Source organism: Hippocampus comes, unplaced genomic scaffold (genome assembly GCF_001891065.2).
Source record: "Hippocampus comes isolate QL1 unplaced genomic scaffold, H_comes_QL1_v1.1 scaffold429, whole genome shotgun sequence".
NCBI lineage: Eukaryota > Metazoa > Chordata > Actinopteri > Syngnathiformes > Syngnathidae > Hippocampus > Hippocampus comes.
In genome coordinates this window covers 559,543-579,197 of record NW_017808402.1, presented here as the reverse complement: position 1 = coordinate 579,197, position 19,655 = coordinate 559,543, and the positions used below count along the sequence as shown (strand labels likewise).

General features: G+C 46.3%; 2 protein-coding genes across 5 annotated transcripts in view; both read right to left on the bottom strand.

The window, feature by feature from the left end:
- Nucleotides 1–2,019, bottom strand: part of LOC109508261 (triple functional domain protein-like) — a 48,829-nt gene extending 46,810 nt beyond the window's left edge. For 2 of the 4 annotated variants that reach the window (XR_002166631.1, XM_019858141.1), the window contains exon 1: nucleotides 1,653–1,969. Coding sequence is in view for 3 of the 4 variants with exons in the window: in XM_019858141.1 (XP_019713700.1) it covers nucleotides 1,653–1,716 (64 nt within the window). In the remaining variant the exon portion in view is untranslated. Of the gene's footprint in view, nucleotides 1–1,652 lie in introns of all 4 variants that reach the window. The other 2 variants (XM_019858140.1, XM_019858142.1) reach the window with 2 other exon arrangements.
- A 1,030-nt stretch (nucleotides 2,020–3,049) lies between these two features.
- adcy2b (adenylate cyclase 2b (brain)) overlaps nucleotides 3,050–19,655 on the bottom strand; it is a 29,479-nt gene continuing 12,873 nt past the window's right edge. Inside the window, exons 6-25 of the mRNA XM_019858145.1 lie at nucleotides 19,463–19,574; nucleotides 16,708–16,835; nucleotides 16,048–16,206; nucleotides 15,573–15,705; nucleotides 14,234–14,410; nucleotides 14,115–14,155; nucleotides 13,950–14,030; nucleotides 13,774–13,843; nucleotides 12,787–12,884; nucleotides 11,741–11,825; nucleotides 10,622–10,762; nucleotides 9,998–10,156; nucleotides 9,415–9,599; nucleotides 8,887–8,971; nucleotides 6,580–6,738; nucleotides 5,998–6,144; nucleotides 5,712–5,819; nucleotides 5,096–5,210; nucleotides 4,896–5,020; nucleotides 3,050–4,821 (exon numbers count right to left, since the gene is read on the bottom strand). Of these exons, the coding sequence (XP_019713704.1) occupies nucleotides 4,669–4,821; nucleotides 4,896–5,020; nucleotides 5,096–5,210; nucleotides 5,712–5,819; nucleotides 5,998–6,144; nucleotides 6,580–6,738; nucleotides 8,887–8,971; nucleotides 9,415–9,599; nucleotides 9,998–10,156; nucleotides 10,622–10,762; nucleotides 11,741–11,825; nucleotides 12,787–12,884; nucleotides 13,774–13,843; nucleotides 13,950–14,030; nucleotides 14,115–14,155; nucleotides 14,234–14,410; nucleotides 15,573–15,705; nucleotides 16,048–16,206; nucleotides 16,708–16,835; nucleotides 19,463–19,574 (2,461 nt within the window). The 3' untranslated portion in view covers nucleotides 3,050–4,668. The remainder of the gene's footprint in view (nucleotides 4,822–4,895; nucleotides 5,021–5,095; nucleotides 5,211–5,711; nucleotides 5,820–5,997; nucleotides 6,145–6,579; nucleotides 6,739–8,886; nucleotides 8,972–9,414; nucleotides 9,600–9,997; nucleotides 10,157–10,621; nucleotides 10,763–11,740; nucleotides 11,826–12,786; nucleotides 12,885–13,773; nucleotides 13,844–13,949; nucleotides 14,031–14,114; nucleotides 14,156–14,233; nucleotides 14,411–15,572; nucleotides 15,706–16,047; nucleotides 16,207–16,707; nucleotides 16,836–19,462; nucleotides 19,575–19,655) is intronic.

The following is a 19,655-nucleotide window of genomic DNA, read 5'->3' as shown; positions in this document are numbered from 1 at the left end:
TTAATAGTGGCAATTTTAGACTATTGTGAGAGGGGAGGAGAGAGTACGAGTACGACATTTATTTTTTGGTTTCTAACACTAAAAAGCAGGGCTATCTCTGTATTTATCAGACCTAAATCTCAGCCACTGCAAAATGCTCGTGGATATGTGAGAATGCCACGAAGAGACTCTGACAACATAGAAATCGATTTGAAATGCATTTAAGCAGCGAAGCTCAAGCATGATGACAAAAGCAGGCATGACATCAGGCGCTGGAAGCAGTTCAATGCCTGCAAAGAGCGAACTGTGCTGGGGGGTGACTTGGCATGGTTGCACAAGTGGAGCCAAGCCCACGGGCTTATCCAGATCCACCATATAATTCAATCACGTCTGAACACTTAAAATGTATACTGAGCATAGGTGGGGCAGTGGAATAACCTGAGAAGCTACCAAAATAAACCACTCGTGCCTCTGTTGGCACTGAAAAGTGTTGTAAAACCCGTTCTCAGACCCTACCAATGCCATTTAACTTCTTGGAATTTACAGTTTATGGCCCATTGTTGTTTGTTGTCTTTTCCATCCTTCAGGCCCGTCACTCTTAGTGTTAGAGTTGAGTTGCAAAGGGCCATCTTAGCATCGGTGTCGCTGTGACACAATTAAAGCACCGATTTCCTGTGGTCGCAACCTTCTAAGTTACAGACCGCGATAGAGTTTCGAAAGCCTGTTTTTAGCCTGAGTGTGCATTATGTGCCACACTTAGCTTAGCCTAACACACCCAGAATGCTGGACGTGCCATGTATTGTTTACATAGCTCGCACTGTCGTTCAGTTTTGACAACACTAAGAGCAGAAAATGATCTACTGGGGTGGGGGGCGTTGAATTCAAACTGTTCACATTGTATCTACGTTTTTTTCCTTCATAAGGAAGAAGTCGGTCAAAGGAAACGCCGGCTTTGTCAACTCAGTGGTGAGCTAGCGATGCTACATTAGCATTTGGTAGCCAAACAGGCTTTGGGTGGCTTTTTAGGAGGCTAACTCCAAGCTAAAACGCTCACCATAGAGGTGCATACTGGGTCAGCCCTCCCCATAGCCTCTCTACCGCTTTTCGACTCGCAGTTCACAAGGTTGAAGCACAAATCAAGTGTCAAGCGCGCGCGCGCGCACACAAGCTCAACGGGCGACTTAATATTAATGGCAGATGCTCGATTTGCTCCCCATTTGTGGTGCTTGGAAGGTGCATTGCACGCGGTTGCTGTACGGCTTCCAAGTTTACTTGGGTAAAAAACTCACATTGCTCACAATCTATTACACGTGTAATGGATGTCAATTAGGCCAGAGTAAAGCCAAAAGTGTCGGAGAGTGTTTCCTTTTAGTAGCTTGTCGATAAACGGTGCCACATGTTGGAAAAAGATGGGGGTCGAAACATTAGCACCCAAGCTAATGCTTAGCTTACACAGTCTAACATATTGTAGTCAATTACACAGAAAAATACATCAACATTTCTACGGGTTGAACACTGACAGTCGATTTATGACTTTAATACAATTTATAGTCAAGTTCGGTGGTCCCCCTCGATCCCAATCGTTCACTGTCTAGCACCCCGAAACCAGTCACCATAGTCGGGGATAAATGTCCATCACCATCACCGGTGGATCTCGTCAGCGTTGAGCTTACCTGTCCTGAACGTTATGTCCCCGGGGTCCTTAGTCGTCTCCTCCGCTCCCTCCCCGGAGCTCATGGTTGCCACAACCGCGACCCCCGGAGCTCAATAGCTCCCGATTAGATCCTTCAAAATGGGTAAAAAGATGTGAGAAAAATCTCCACTGCTGCCAACCAAGGCGTCATTAAAGACAGGCGGGCGGTACGGTTGAATTCTAAGAACTAATCTTGCCATCTGCGAGTCTCCATCTTGGGGGTAGTTGTAAAAAAAAAAAAGAAAAGAAACGACGAACCGGGTGCACCCGGTTCCTCCTCGTAGTGAAGCCGAAGGGAGAGTCACTCGCACGGAGGAAAGCGGGCGGGAGGGGCCGCTGGCTGGTGGCTCATCCACGTTCAACGACGGGACAGCGTGTCAAAGGTACAGCGAGGACTACATTAAAATTACAGAAATAATGAAAGATGAGAAATGTATAGTCGATTCATATGGGACACTTTAAAAACGTCATTCGTGAAAAACTATGAAGGAAGGAGAAAAGGTCAACTGTTTTGATTTACATTTTGTCTGTGGTTGATTCTTGCTCGCTTCTCTTTGGTCAACTGCGGTCTGCTGCTGCCTCTCTCAGTAATTCTCCGGAACTGCAAAAAGCAAACAAATACAAGCGCCCCATTTTTAACGTACGCGATGGAGAAAAAAATGGGGACTCACAGTTGGGACACACGGAACAATTTATTTTACACTTACATACATTTCAATCAGAGAATGTTAAAAAAATGGCTGTGCGTTGTTCCTTCACTTTTATTGTACAGTATCTCCCGGTTTTCGACGCTCATTCACACCTACAGTTAAATTTATGGCCGAGAAGTGTTTTTCATAACAAGAGTGACTATAATTATGACTTTAATACATTATACGCATTAGTGAAGGGATGAGCGATAGCCTTCGCTGTATTCCGATTTACGTACATTTTCGGTCGGAGTTAAGTAGGATGTAAATAGAGTCCGTCGTAAATAGAGGACCGCCTGTTTTGGAATCGAATCAGCCTGCAATATCACTGAAATCCCAGTAGAGGGCGCGCTGTGAATTAGCCTGCACTTCACTGAAATCCGACTAGAGGGCAGGCTGAGGTTGTTCATGAAACGCCACGAGAAGACCTCACTGCAGCCCTCCAGTCTCTATAGGTCACATAAATTAGAAAAAGTGATCCTCGTTTCATTTTTATTATATCAAAAAAAAGACCTTTTGGACAGGGGTGTGGGTTTGGAGATTTTTTTTTTTTTTTTTTTTACATCCACTGTAAAAAAATAAAAAAAAGATCAATTGAGATTACACATTCGGATCATTTTAAGTGTGAAATAAAAATATATGCAAGCACACGTTCAAGCAAGTATGAAAACACAATTATGAGACAGGGTACATTATATACAAATATTTAATGAATAACAAAAGTGTGGCAGCATAGGGACATTTAAACACACAGTGCAGCGGGTTTTCTTCCAGAGGATATTTATAAAAAGCAACATCTACTTTTCTTCTCAAGCCAACGACTTCAAACACTAATTCCAAATCTAAAACTACCAACAATAATTCACATTCAAACTACCTGTCATTGTAGGAATTTGTTGGCAGCGTGACAATAAACTAGCCTAACATCCAGTTGAAATAAATGAGCAAAATGGCTCACAGAGCAGATTTGGCTTAAGTATACATTGCATGGACAAAAGTATTACACGTACAGAAGTCAGAAGGGAAGAAAATAGGGCGCTGGTCCTCCCTGTTAAACTATGTAATACATTTTACTCTTCTGGTAAGGATTTCCGCAAGAGTTGAAATTGTGAGAAGGGTCCTCACCATAATTATACATCATGCCTTGATAGTCCAAAATGCAATGGTAAAGATTAAGAGTTAAGATAAAGGGGGGTTGCAGTTGTTGTATTATTATGACATATTTTTTTTAAGAAACCACCGCATCAGAGGAACCACAACCAGAGACACATATTTAAAAAAATGTCTCTCCCTCATTTGTTAACACCACCAAGACTATCAACCAGTGAGGCATTCAGAAAGTGATCAGAATTAGCAACAATATTGGCCAACATGCTTATCACTTTTTTTAATTCTGTGAAACCAATAACATTTAGTGCTAGAGAAACAGTTATGAATAAGTCATGCTCACAGCCTAGTTTTCATGGCTAACGTTGGTCTGCTAATGCTACCTTACTTAGCATTCCAGAAACTGGACAACATTCTCTGTGACCAATTATTACAACTGTGCACTCATAATCACACGCTACCCTGTTATGAGCATCACATGTGTGCATGTCAAGTGAGGGGCGCATGCAAGCTTTGTTCAGAGGCTTGGGGGTCGGGGGAGGGTGGGGGATTTTTTTTTTTTTTTGCGCCATGGCAGCATGAAGAGCAAAACAACAGAAATAAAAGACTATGCGGATAAAATGGCCGCTGCGATCCAAAATGTGAACGGCTTCACTGTACCGAGTCAAAGTTAATTCAAGCGTCTCACACTTGTTTGCCGAGCAAGTGGCAAGTCCTAACATGGGCGAATTTACAATGAGTCTGACTGGAGGCTCGGTCCATTCTGAACTTGTCAAGAATTAATTGGTGTGTCTTCTTTTGTCCATAGAGTGTATACTATTTATAGAGCCGCTTTTGCTCAAGCATAAGGCGGCTCTGAAGCACACTGCTCGCCACACTGGCATGGCTAATTACCTCCACGCTACTTGTGGATAAATGGTTGACTGCGCTCCTTGAGAGGCTGCAGCAATACAGAAAAAAAATCTCTCAGGCCCACCGCAGCCCTCGGAGAGCCGCCTTCGACACTCAACAGGAAGCGACGCCTGGCGACTTCCGACAGTGCCGCCGTCTTCACAGTTGTTTGTCCGGTGTGACGCTGGGGCCTCCGCGAGTAACTTGTATACCCCGAGCATGACCAATTGCCGCTAATGCCACTTTCTATGTTGTGTTGTTTTTGATTTTTGATGTATTTATCCCCCCCCCACCCCTCCAACTGAGCACTCAAGGCATGATGGTGCTTTGTGACAGGGATCGGGTCATCTCGGTGTGGACAAAGTAGGTCTTCAACTCCCCTTTGCCCTTCACGTTGATGATGCCTCGACATGAGCACATGTAGCCCAGCGTGGATAAGATTTCGCTCGTCTCCTCCGTCACCTGCAGGAACAGCCAAGAAGACATTTTTAAAACAACAACAACATGCGACACGTTTTTTTTTTCAAATTCCGCACCTGGATTTTGCCCAGAACGCCCGTGGTCTCCATCCTACTGGCCACATTCACGCTGTTTCCCCAGATGTCATACTGAGGCTTCTGTGCCCCGATGACCCCCGCAATGACCGGTCCATGATTTATCCCTTGGCACACGCAAAACACACAAATCAACAAGTTATACTCCGGAAAGTACTGACGCTCACACGGTCTGCTCTTACCGATTCGCAGCCGGAAGTCATTGAAAGAATGTTTGTTAATGACGTCGAGTTTCCCGACCAGAGCGAAGGCAAACTCCACCATGGTGCCGATGTGCATGTACTGTCTGTCATGTTCCTGTCGGAACGAAGCATAGCCTTCAAACAATTCAAACTGTAATCGTGAACATAAATGGATCGCATGAAAAACGTGTTTGCGTTTCCTGTTGAAATTGTGTTTTCAGTTATGGAGAACAAACAATGACACATAACACTGGTCAAATTTTAATAAGAGATGGCTTAATGTGACCCGGGTTGTGTTTTCTGGACACTGATTTCAGAAATGTTTTTACTTTTTGTCTAGCACGTCAGTTTAAAAAAAAAAAAAAAGATATTTTGCGGGTTTTTAAATGTGACTTATAAAAGCTTGCCACTATGCTGGGAACTTCTATTCACTCATGACATATAACGTTGGCTACATCTTACCTTTATCTATTTGCCACTGGAAAAGCTACAAAATAATTAGCACATTAAATTGCTCTACAACGGAAAATAATGACCCACTATTTCTGAAAAATTAATCTTTTTTTTTCTGTGTGTGTGTGTGTGTGTGAGTGCAAAATGGAGTGTCAAAGCGTGCCTGTGCGCACTCTGGTCCTGGCGTCAAGTTGAGTCCGGTGGCCGCCATGTAGGTACTCCCGATGGTCTTAATCTTCTCCACTCCACTGAACTTTGGCTTTGAAAGCAGCTGAGGACACGGTGGGGGCAAGAGTGGGGTTAAAGCGTGTCACATAATGTGAACACAAACAGGAAGTCACATGACACCGCCGCGTTTCGCTTGGCACTCGCACCACCCTCCGTGTTTTACACTCACACTCGACAAGCCATTGTTTGCTCTGACGAGCGGAAAATCAGGTCCGCTGTACCTCATCAAAATCCGCGATGATCTCATTGAGGAGACGGAGGCATTCGAGTCCTTCCTTGTTGACATCCGACTCGGTGTAAAACTCCTTGAAGTCCGGGATGGAGGCGAACATCACGCACACGGAGTCGTACGACTGATGATAAAGGTCCTGAAGACAAGCAAACGTCTTCAAACATACATCAACCTGAAAAACACCTTTGGAACACATTGCAGTATGACTTGAACAGACCCCCCCCCCCCCCCCAAAAAAAAAGGCATAGGAAATGCTGCATGATGTGCCTTTAAGAGGCGGGGTGGCATCACAATGCCACGAAATGCCATCAAAGTGACATGTTGAAAATATCCACGGCTTAGTGAATTTGTCAAACTGTGAATACGTGCACGCTTCGAATCCGGGTCACGGCTCCAACTGAAAAGTTCTGGAAAACTCCTCCCCGTCCTTTTTTCTTGAATGTTATCCAAACAGGGACAAGCAAAAGACGGGATAGTCTCAGTCGAGCTACGGCTATTAGGGCGAGCAACGTATTTTGCAAGGCGAGGTTACAGTATTGTCGTCGTCAAGACAACGGCGCCACGAGCTGACCTCATTCTTCCAGTTGCGTCCCAGGAAGTGTTCAGCCACGTGGGCGGGCAGGACGTTCTCCAACAGGACTCGGTTGAGATTCTCCATGGTTTCGATCTCCTCGCACTCCCGCTTGAACTTGTCCCTCCACAGGAAGTCCAACCTACAGTAATATTCATTCTGTTACAGGACGACACAGAGTAAAGAGACACGGCCGTCATTCCCAGACAGCGCTTGGGTCATGGATCACAAAGTAGGCCTCCCGCATCAGAAGATTCGCGTATTCGATCTTATGTGCTTATTTTCTTGATGATTAATTCCTTTTCATGGTTTGCCTGTGGAAGTCAACGAGTGGAGCGCATGTTTGTCTCATCGAGCCGAGGTTCTTGGTTCTTACACAGGTACTCCGGCTTCTTTTCACTTTTGAAAAACATCTTTTTGGATTCTGCTTGTCTCCAATAGATATATAATAACGAAAGTTTTTGTGATCCAGAAAAGGACGCAAAGCTAGTTCATTCCAAAACTTTTGCCACCATACTACTGTGTACTGCAAGCTGTATAACTCATTGAAAAAAAATACTGTACAATAAATAAAGAAAGAAACCACCGAGATAATGTGCTTGCACAGCCGAGCACATGTTCAAAATGAATGAATCACACCTGCCGTCCGATCAACCACAATGTTCAGACACTCTAGTCGGCTAGTCGCCAATATTTCCTCATCCTCCACGCTTGAGGCACTTTTGTCTGCATTTTGTTGTCAACAGCAGGCGTGACCTATGCAGGTGAAAACCTCCCTGGAGTGTGTGTTTGTGTTGGAGACAGGGGTCTCCGGCTCCCACCGCCGTTGCGCTCACATATCCGGGAGCTCCGGGCTACCTGTGGGCCGGCCCCCCGCAGAGTGTTTGAGTTATTAGCGGCCCACATGATATATGTGAGCAGTGCAGCTTTTTTTTTTTTTTTTTTCGCCCCGTGTGATTCGAGTATGCCGCCAACTTAGCCGACACGGAGAGCTGAAGCGCTGAGATCTATCTATATCAACATACAGCATGTGTCCGGTCCAAGGGGAGAAAAAAAGTGGGCCGGAAGGAAAGGGAGGAGGGGGAACCGGCTCATTTTAGATGCAGTTTGGAAAGCGGCTAACATGATTGTAAACAAGCTTCACTCTAAATGGATTGAAAAAGGCTCATTTGAGCTGACGCTGGAATTTTGCAATGCAAATGATCTAAAGTTGGCAATTAAAATGGATGCGCCGCGGCCACAATATGCAGGATTAGTTTACGCATGACTCGGCGGCGCCATATTGATTTTTTTTTTTTTGCACAACATTGACAATTACGTGGGCGATGTTCAAGTGCCAGACACCAGACAGGAGTTGATTTGGTATTCAGGTTTGTGCTCATCTGCTTAATGCTGAATAAGCCAAAGAAAAGGAAGCATAGAAAATGCAAGAGTACATTGCTGGCATCGGGCAGAATCCTTGTTCAGACGCGCATATTGCAGCGGGCCATTTTCAAGCCCTTGAGATGCCTCAAATCATTTGAAAAATAGCACACACGCATGTGGACTGGCACAAAGTATACATGGAGAACATTTAAGACAAATAATACGTCCCGAAAAAAAAAATATCCAATAAAACCAATATCCCCCGCCCCCCAATTGACTCTTCCACTACCACGATGTGGAATTGTTTTGAGGATGGGGTCGATGGTTCAACCTCAAACTGCATGCAGGTAGGACAAACCTAATAATAGGATAGTCACACGACGCATTTTGTTTCCGAGACAGAATGTCCTCCTCCCATCTGTTGACAGCGACACAGAATGAGGACACGCTGCGCTGTCTGGACCAACTGTGGCTCGCTGGGGAGAGCGTGTGCCTTCTTGGTACTCTTGATACTCTGGAGGGTGCCCTCCCATCGAGAACATCTGCTCTGGGGTCAACGCGGACGGATGGCATTGCCAAAAGAAAGCTAAAAACGGGCCGATGAAAAGTGTGTCGGCTGAGCTTTTTTTGTCTCCCTCACTTTTGGCGACGTGGAGGGAGCCAGAAGAAAGCGGGTCACGCAGGCGGCTTCCAAGCTACACCGGCGTTTCATAGAATTGCTTTAAATTGTAGTTCAAGGGAAGTAAATATTGCATTTTTTTTTGTGGGGGGTGTAAAACGTAAGCCTTGACTCAAGACGGGGTGGCAACACTGCGCTGAATCTGCATCCTATCAAATCATGTTGACTTCCCCCAGATGGCTTGCTTCGGACTAAGTCAAATATGAGAGGCAGGACCCTAAACCGCATCAAACACGGACGGCATTTTAAGAACAGCCACTGACCTGGCGAGCCAAGACCAGCAGAGTGATGAAGAAGATGAAGAGCGACACAGAGCCCATTGTCTTGAGGTCCTTCAGAATTCCTGGTCTAGTCGGGAAGAAGCGCAATCAAAGCAAAGTATCCATATTTAAGTCCAAACCGATCTTCGAGCGCAATAGAAAATTATCTACAGCAACCCAAAATGCCAGATTTGTTGTGATCTATTCAAAAGAAGAGACGCGTACAACTCGATAAAAATCTTTTAAAAATAGAGAATTTGTTTTAGTCGGAGGCAAGGTTCCCGTGAAAAATGCCCAAATGGGTGAATCCAGCCAATGGCAAAGACGACGGAGGAAATTGTATCGGCAAAAGTGGCAAGCGAATCCCTGCTTTTTAATTCGGACTTTTCCCCATATGAACAGCCTCGGCGCAAACTCCCATTAAACAAGAAGCGAAGGTGAGGTGAGGGAGGAAGAGCTTCCATTATCTGTCTCAGCCGCGGCAATTCCAGCTGCCAATCAAAAGTGCCCGCGGAGAGTACGCTCAGGTACCGGTCCAGCGCCTGGGTGCTGTACAGAGCTTTGCTGAAGCCGTCGAGCAGCGAGGCGTGCGTCTGGAGGATGATGACGTTGTAGATCACCAAGGCGACCAGCATCACCACCATCTTCAGCTCGTAGTTGATCCTCAGGAAAACCGAGCACGACACCAAGCCCAGAATGCAGCAGTAGATGAAGTACTGTGGGGGGGATACGCACGTTCACTCCCTTCTTTCATCTTGATTGACAGTCCAAACGGAAACTCTCACAATGGACCGTTCGCTCAACCCTCGGCGGTACTCACGAAAGGCACTTTCTTCCATTGGCATTCAAATGCGGGAAGGCTACTTCATGGAACGTTCAAGAACGCAGTAAATAATGGTGACGTGCTGGCCGGGATAGGCCTCTCGTGTGCACAATCAGAATTCATCAGTCACAGAAAGGGGAAGCTTTCGATCTCACAGGAAGTCAGTCCCCTTGCGTGTGAAACATGTCGGCTTCTCGAGCGATTCACTTCAACTTCTCCGCGGTAACTGAGTCTTTTTTTTTTTTTTTCTTTCTTGAGGGAACTCTGGGTCGTCTTTCCTGGAATACTTACCGGCAGATAAAAACGGCTTTCCCCCGCTGATTGAGCCTGGTCGTCCGGCATGGGCACGGTGCCGTTTGTTAGATTCGCAGGGGGACCGGTTGCGATCGCGTCAGGGGAACCCACTGCGGAGACTTCCTGCATGGATTTCCCAGGATCCTCCACAAAGAACTGTCAGCAATTCCAGAAGTCGTGAATTCGGGCTCATATTATGACTGACTGTATACGCTAAAAACAGTCTTAACAAAATAATAAGAATCATTTTAATAAGGCACATTTTGAAGCCCCAATTACAAAAAAATAAATAAAACGTCTCTTCGCACCATAGCATTCCGATGTCAGTCAACGTACGACAGTTTATTCATTGAACACAAGTCACAACATCTCATTTGATTTCATGAAAGTGCTGATCAAGCGTGTCACGGGAACAAGACAAAGTGAAGCGCGCATGTCAGGCCTCATGTCAATCTACAACCGAAAGTGTTGGTGGCGATGCACGCTTGTCGCGGCCGTCACACGTTGTCAACCCGCGCGCGGATTCGTAGCGGTAATTAAGCGTGAAACGTGACAATGAACGTCGGGATCCTGTCGCCGCCTCGCAAACGCACTCGGTTGCCGCGCGTGCGACGTTCTCACCATGTTGAAGACGGCCATCACGAGGATCAGGGCGGTGGTCGTCATGGTGAGGACCAGTCGCAACCAAGGATTGTTGGTGACGATGATGCGGGAGGACGCGTTCCACCAGGGGAAAGAGCACACCGGCCCCTTCCGTCCTTGCTTGGACATGCAAAAAAACAAACAAATGACATCGAGGGACTGTATTAAAAAGATCAAAGAATTGTCTACTTTTATTTGTCTTGCTGAATGAAAGGAGCTTTCAAACCCCGAACCTCAGAAACGTGCTCAGCACTCACACGCTGTGCTCGCCCCTGCTATGTCTGGTGAAATTCAAATCATTTACAATCATAATTGTAATTCGGTCGCAGGCAATGTTGAGGTTTAGAAAATCTTTAGTCGGTTGTGTAATTTCACAGGCGGGTGAGCAGGCACTCCCGGAAGTAATCCGGGCGCACAATACCTCATTAGTTAACACGGCTGACATTTCTCCAGATTGAAAGAAATTGCCTTTTAAATGGTGTTCTGTTCTCTGTCAACCAAGAAGAAAAAAACCAAAACAAGAAAGCAAATACCTTGTCGTTTCTTTTCGTCCCCTCCATTTGTGCGCCTACCGTGAGGACCTTTTATCAAGTCCCTCTTGAACAATAGACAAGAGATTTTCAATTTCTATGACAACCTCATCGAGTATTCCCGGCCACCCTTTTTAAGCTTTTATTGAGAAACGCGCGCCGAATTAATGACCTTTGCAAAAACAATCCCTTTCTAAGTGACAAGCGGGTCGGACGTCAAGGTTATTGATAAGCATCGGTGCGGTCGAGGCGACCCAAATTACACTCTCCAGAAAAAAAGAACTTGGGAGACCGATGAGGTCTTAAGGTGGCGGGATGTTGTGTGAAGATGAATCCCAAAACAGCTTGCAAATAAAAACCATGTTACAATGTACTCATTATAAGCCCTCAAGAGGAAATTCAATTTACACCCTGGTGCGCACTTGAAAGATTTTCTCATTGTCATTACTGGGGTGCTGTGAGTCGATTTTAAACCCCAATAAGGCTCTTACAAGCAAACAAACAAACAAACAAAGAAAAACTGAGGTGAACATCGCGGATGTTCGTGGAGAAATACGTTCATACCCACCAGAACGTGACCAGCAAAGCAAAGAACCAGGATCAGTGCCAAAAGCAAGAAGGCCAGGCCGAAGGATATCCCCAGCACAGCAGTTCTAGGACACAGACACCGAAGGAAAAGCCGTGGCAGCATTTATTATCCCTGATATCCAACTTCAGGTCTATGTCCTCGTATGCCCCCTTCGTATGCATCACTTGTAAGACAAATCAGAACAACGGTAGGGTGACTTGTGACCAGGTCTGACTTACTGTATATGCCACTTCTGGCTTGCTGGTACGCAATTAAAACTTAGTGTGCTGCACTTGGAACACGACTCGGCTCATCGGGTTGACATTTGCGAGACGTTAACAGCCTCCCGGATCTGACTGCTAGCCCCAAAATGTAAGACAAGCTAGTCGGACGACGACATGTTACCAAGCGAGGCAAGGACACGCACTAGTTGACAACTGGTTGTGACTAGTACTGGTGACATTTTCAGTTTTCCGTGTCATCTTGCACACACGGCAAGCGAGGAACGTCATGAAGATTTCGAATGTATCCTGCCCAGCAATCCATTGATCAGAAGTCAGCATTTATCAGAGTGTAGTGAGGATCTATGTGGGCTTTTTTTTTTTGCGGTCATGTCGTTACGCATCGGCGAGTCTAATTTAAGGACGGGCGTCATAAAGCGGATGATGTCACGGCGCGGCCCTGCCACAAATAGACCAAAGGGGAAGAAAGAGACAGCCAAAGAGGGCCAAATTAGAAAATCAATAACCGTTCAGATGCTGAATAACCCTTTTGGCCCGCCCAGGCAGTAAATTAGCATGACTCGTCCTCCTGGCCGCCGCACTTTGATTTACCTGATCTATAATCGCCGACAGCACAGCGTCGTTCCATCCCCCATCTGTATTCGAACATCCTGCCTGCCGCTCCCCAGCCCCCCCCCCCGGACCTCTTTCATGAGTCCGCTGCCATCCAATAGCTTTTTCAACATCAATCTGCCGCCGCAGCCGGAGCTCAGGCGGCACGGCGCGTCGACGTCTCCGGCCCGCCGACCGGTGGAGCCAACTTACTTGGGCAAGACGAGGACTTGCACGACGAATATGCAGGAGAAAATGAGGCAGGCGCACATGATGTAGTACTTGAACGCGGGTAAGGTTGTGGATCTGTACTGTTGACAGAGGAGAGGATGCTGTCAATTCAGGACAAAAGGATGATTAAGAATAAAATAATGTACAGCTGCTCAGATAACTTGTACACGATATATATATATATATATATATATATATATACACACACGCTGTGTATATTTAGTAGGGGTGTCGCACATTTGTTTGCATCATTTGTATTTCCTCCATTGAAATGAAATGAAATATGAATCATCTCCTCCAGGCCTGACCTGTTTTTGATTTGACAAAAAGAAATGCATTGCATTTTGTAATTGGTCGTCACATAAACAGATCAATTATGGGAAGGACACAAAAACACGCACCAAAAAAGAAAAATCTAATTTAGCAGTTTTTTTTTCTTTTGCCTTTTTTTTTTTTTTTTTTTTGTATGGGAAACTGGTTGGAGTGGTCATTAAAAAAAAAAAGGGTTTGCGGTGCCGTGCATCACATCACTTGAGGCCCACAAAAGCCACAAAAGCAGATCTTTATAATTACATCTGGGCGCATCTGCCACGTCGCTCTCAAACAGATTCGGCACCAATTTGTTGTTTTCTTTTTAATTGGCTCGCACAGCTGTCGCATTGGTTAGTCACCGCGAATGGGGATGTGGCGTTTTGCTTGGGAAGCAAAATCAACTCTTCGCCACTTGGAGGGAAACTCAGCGCACCCTCGACGATTAGCCAAGTACAAAACAAGACTTTTTTTTGAATTGAATTGCTTTGGTTCAGGGTTCAAGAGCGCAGAAGAGGAGACGCAAGTGCATACACGGCAAGTTGTTGGCAACTGGAGCCGTCTCTTTAATGACCTCGGTTGCACAAGTAGCAGTTGATGGCAATTGATTGAGTCCGAGAACGACGGTGAGCGCCGGCGTTTTATATGCATTGGCTTTACCTCTGCCTCCAGGGCTTTGTTGTGAAAGAACAATGAGATCCTCTGGATGTCCTCTGACTTCAGCCACTGTCTGCAGAGCGAGCGGGGGGGGTCACAGTATTTATTAAGCCGCACAACCTGCACGCGAGTCACGTTTGCCATTTCAAAATGCGTATTCGCCGTTGGTTTCCGCTTACTTCTGTGAGTTGATGCCGTCGATGGTGCGAATCATCCGCTCGTTGAGTTCTTCCTCAAACCTCCTCCTCTGCGACTTGGACCTTATTGAGCATAGCAAGAGCGGGTTTATTAGACAACACGTCAAAAATCAAAAACGCAGCCCCCAAAAGGCAATCGCGGCTCACCTTTCCCGTCGCTGGAAGTGGTACTGCCCCATCGGAACGTCCTAGCGACAAGAATCCCATTTTGACACGTCAGCAATGATATTTTTTAAGAGTCGTACTCATCGTATAAGCGTCCTGACCGTGGTGTTGATCTTGCCGTTGTCCGTGCTCATGCTGTCGCGGTGGTGGAGGTTGGCGAAGGGCTTGGCGGCGCCCCACGACTCCAGATAGCGGGTCATGCGGACGGACGCCCTCATCTTGCCGCCATCCAGAGACGGGCGAGAGCGCAAGCCCAGCAGAGGGCTGTGCTTGGCGGTCTGCCACATATTGAAAGCACGTTTTGTTCACGGAGAAAAGAATTTGGGGAAGAATCTCTCTTGCTGTCGTCATGCTATCTATTTGTATGGAAGCATGAAAAAAAATATGGCTCATCATGCTAGTTCAGAGTCAATTTCTTCTCCTCTCCCGGCATTTCTCCATGTCCTTTTTCTGCTCTTTCCCCCCCCAAATTTTGGAGGCCTATTTCGGAATATAACCTGCGAGAACTCGCCGGATGTTCCCCAGCGAAGTTAAATGGAGGGTGTAACAGGCCGCCGAAAAGCCATCCCTGTCCGAATAGAAAGCGACACGGCCCTTAATGGTTGCGCCGATGCCACCGCGGGTGCACTGACGGTGACATTCAATCACAATGACTGCAAAGACGACACATGCCGTCAGCCTGCGGCCCCTGTGTGGCCTTCTCCATTCAAAGCTTCTTGAAAATGTCATCAAAGTCCTGCCGCCTTTTTCAAATATCTGACAGGATATTAAAAAGCTCATAAATGTGAATGGAGGGAGTGCGAGGCGGAAGTCCAGCCGTACTTTGTGAGGGAGTCACATGAAACAATCATTTTGCCTGCTCTGCCCTACTTCTATGTGCATCCAGTCCATGAATAGTCTTTTCTACTTTCGATACTGTTCTGTAGATTAAGGCTGTTCATTCTATTTTTTCTAACGGATCCCGGTTTGAGTATTTACTCTCGGAGCGCTCATCGATACCATTGTATCAATACTTTTGATATATGAAATTTCATTTGCCGCAATCACCAAAAAAAAAAAAAAAAAGTCCTTTCGTTCTGGCACAGATGATGATTTGCCCGCATGCCGCACTAACCCGCCGCAGTATAGCGCCAACTACTGTCGAGGAGGACTTACTCAATGTTGCCCTGGGGCTACCCACGATTAGGAGGGGCCTCTAAAACGTGGAAATCGGAAATACGACGTAGACAAATAAAACCCGTGCTTTTCTTTCAACAGCAGGCCTTTCTAAAAATGTCCCCGAAATCTTTGAATGACAGCGTATACGGCGTATCCAACAATGGGTCTTTTTTTTTTTTAAACATCAAATTGTCTGGGTGATTGAAAGCTTTTGAACAGTCGAGAGTCGTACAAGTATTTCAATTCAAGGATGTGTCTCTGACTTTGATGCGTTCTCCCCACCTTGGGGTTGATGACCAGGAAGGTGGCCACGCCGTGTTCTTTCAGGTACGAGTCTCGACTCTGTCCGTCCCCTGGCTCCACCTTGTAGGAGCCCTTCAGGTACTCCAGAGTCACTGAGGAGATGTGCACCCTCCTGCAGAAGACAAGCTCACATTTGGGTATCTCCTGCAGCTTGGCTGGCCTCTAGTGTAATTTCGAGCTTTTGGTAACTCCCCGAAGAAAAGAAAAAGGGTCAATATTGTTTTGCTTAAAACAGAAACGGATGACGGCGGCGGTGTTATTTGTCAGACTCCTGTCGGAAGGCACCACGGGGAACAAATCACGAGCTGCCTTGGTGGGACAATATCCCGGCGCTGGCTGCACAATGGCTGAATCTTAACTCCAAAACTTGGATTGTCAAAATGCACGTCACGTTCCATGATGTCAGTATGCCAACGGCGCCTAATATAGCGTGACCGGTGTGCGTGTGTCCTACCCCGGCACACCTCCCGCCTCCATGTGATTAGCGAGCGTCACGTCGTGCGACCACACGTCGTATTGCCACTTGCGGAGGCCGATCACGCCGCACAGGACGTTCCCGGAGTGAACGCCGACACGCATGTTGATGTCGACCCTGGTGGCATCTCGAACTTTCCTGAAAAGCGACGCCACGTACACGTTTGAAAGATGGCAAGATGTCCCGCGCCGCAAAAAAAAAACATGCACGTTAGTTTGGTTGAAGAAGCCAAATTGTCAAAAGGCGCGGATATGAGTGTGAAGGCCGTTGGGTTTGGGAAACAAATCATTACACCCGACCAATTCTGCCCTGCAACAAATGACTAACGGAGACAAACAAAAACTTCTCTTAAAAAAAAAAAAAAAGCTATGTCATTTATCATCACAATTATCATGCCAGAGATTTTTTTCTTTTTTTTTGTCATTTGTTTGAAGTCATTAATATTTGCCTGGACCAGGCTTATCAGAATGCGTTCACATTTTGTTTACTCGTGAGTTCAAACAGAACTAAAGCCAGCTCTGGCTTTCTTCCTGCTCCGATGGGCATGTGTGCGCGCGCGGACGTGTGAAGGAGAGAGAGCCAAAGAGTGACACAGAGAGAGAGCGAGAGAGAGAGAGAGAGAGAGATTTGGTATTTTACTTGATGGCCTCACACATATCCAAGCCCATCTTCACACAATTCCTGGCGTGGTGAGGCAGAGATTCCGGCAGACCAGACACGCAATAATAACAGTCCCCCAGGATCTTGATTCGCATGCACTCGTTTTCCTAACGGGAGGACAAAGAGGAAAATATGGAAGAAATGTTTCCAAAAGAATGTGTCCAAAATCGTGCACCTTTCTGTTAGAGGAATCTATGGGCGAAATTGTATCATGTTTAAAGTTTCATTTGATCTGTGCACGTTGAAGCGTCTGGGTGCGTAATTCGCACCCCCAAATTCCTGTTCAGAAGGTGCCGGCCATTTGGGCGGAGGGCTGTTGCAGCCCACACCACAATTAACACATCAAGGCGGGTGGGCGATCAGAGGAGAGAGGGCCAGATCCGGTCACAAAGGGGGAACGAGTAATTTGGGAACAGCGGTTGAACAACAAAAGACGATTTGAGAACACCCGTCGCGCCCAGGCGACATTTGTCATCCGCAAAGTCCGCGATATGTTGATACAGTGTAGACCAGACCAAAAGGCGCCAACGTGCCGGTGGTTCAAAGCTCATACCCAGGTAACCAATCACTACCGAGGGGCCGGACCAGGGGTACGGTATGCAAATATCGGGGGCAATGATTTTCTTGTATTTGCATATGTCACAAATAAATGTCCGAACTCGAGGAGGGGGGGCTCTGAGCGTGATCACGGAGCAACTAAACCGTCGTTCGCTCTCAGAGATCCGCTTCCGTCGATATTGAAGACAATTTTCCTGTGTGCCGAGTCGTTTCTTTAACCTTGTCCGAGAAAATCTCTGACATTTCTGACAAATTTGTGCGCGGTACGCTGTTTCTGTTTTTTTTTCCCTCCTCGAGACCAGCGGTACTCAAATCTTTCAGCGGCGAGTCACGCCTGAAAGTAGACCAAGCGCTCCGTTTCAAATCACGATTCGATTCAAATGCGTAGCACAAAAGTCATCAAGGTTGCAACTAAATAAATGCCGTACAGACCGGTTTCTCGACGAGCATTTCTTTTCGTTTTGCCGTGAAGCCGTATTTGGAGTCCTCCTGATAGCGTTGATTGGATGTCACCTTTTGGAAGTATATTTTCAATTTTGGAGAACCATCGCTTTGGACACATCCATCAAGGCCAACATCACGCCCCCACTCACATAACATGAGTCTACATTCCACATGTGGGATGCGGAGCGTCAGCTCGTGGCTGGACCGGTCTTATATAACAGCGGCTCCGTCCACCGGCGGGCACGAAGCGTCAAGAGCCTGACTCAAGCTCTCACAAGCGCCAGATAAGCTCTTGCAGCCCACGTCTTTTATACCCCTTTTCCACCATAGAAAATAAAAATCGCCGCTCGTTCGGCGCTGGAGCAGGGGCTGTGCTTCGTTGGTGCTTAATTAGCAAGTTCTTACGAAGTACACATTTGGTTTTCCACCGGCAAAGAGACAAGTTAGGAGCTACATACATCGTTACGTCATCGTAAAGCGCATCGACATCACCGCTTACGTCGACGTTTACCCAAGAGCGCCTGCGCCATTATTGATAATACTAATAATAATAATATGCTGTTAGCATCTGCTAGGCAACGTAGCGATTACACTTTTATGTAGTACATAACAGTCAGGGACATGCAATCAGCAAAGCCTGATATGTTTCTTCATCATTTCTGCGAGTCAGTGATCGCATGCCATGTGGGCACACCCGCCGTCGCTCTTCTGGTGGGACACCATTGTGCCGGAGTTCACCGCTCAACAGTTTGTGCAAAACCGCCGTGTGTCCAGGGAGTCGTTCCTCCACATCTGTGATCATCATAATAACCCCAGACCACGCCCCCTGACATAGTTGGTGCCAGAGCCTAGCCCGACCAATAAATGGGGCCAGTTTAAGAGGACCAGAGCCAATTTCGGTGGTGGAAAAAGAAAGAACTGGTGCTAACCTGGGCACTGGCCCGGAACAAGCGCAAGCACAAGCACAAGCGCAAGCGCGGTGGAGAAGGGCCATTAGAGGGGCCGTGAATGGCCGCAGGACAGGGGCAGAGATGTGTTGATTGACCGTCATTTGATCGACGGCGCCAGACAGACTCTCTCATTATTATTTATAATGAAGCAGATTGATCAGGCGGTACCAAATGAGAAAAGGAGCCATTATTTTACACGTTACTTTATTTCCAATCATTGAAGTCGAAGAGAAACTCAAACTTTTAACGAGGCTGAAGCATCTGTCACCTGTTAAAATGTTACTCCGTCCTTAGATTAACTTTGCCTGATTTGAACATACGACAAGAGTGAATAGGATTTTCCGCATTAAAAATGAAATGGTTTCCGACCTTGCATACACACAGCTCATTTTGGTCAAAATTGAAGGTTAAAGAGATCGGATTTTTTTTTTTTTTCACTCATCATAAAAGATGAAGTCAAAAGCTCTGCTTCGGCAGAAACTGCTCAATGAAATGCATTTTTTTTTAAAATTGGCTTTTAGCTAATTTCGAGGAAAAAAAAAAAAACAAGTATCAAGAGCCAAATCTTTTTTAAGGCATACTAGACAGCCTATATATTTGAATGAAATAATGTAAAACCATTTTAGATACCATCATTGTGTGGCAAAATAAAACCAAATTAATTCAAAGGCAGCGGCGGTGGTGTACAGCTTGTGATTGGCTTCGGCTCGCTAGAGAAAGTGGTTGGATGGATGGCTGATTTACATGTAAATACATGCTAAGGAACATTTTTGTGACCGTACCTTAGCAATCTGGTCAAACTTTCCAAAAAGTTCGTTGAGCATGTGCACGAGCTCCCCTGGTGCGCAATCGCTGGCCAGCCTGGTGAAGCCCACGATGTCGGCATAAAGAATACTGCGGGAATCGGGAACAAAGAGCAATTTGCCGTCATTGCGCCTCAAAGGGGGCTCTTGGATCTTTCAAGGAAAAAAAAAA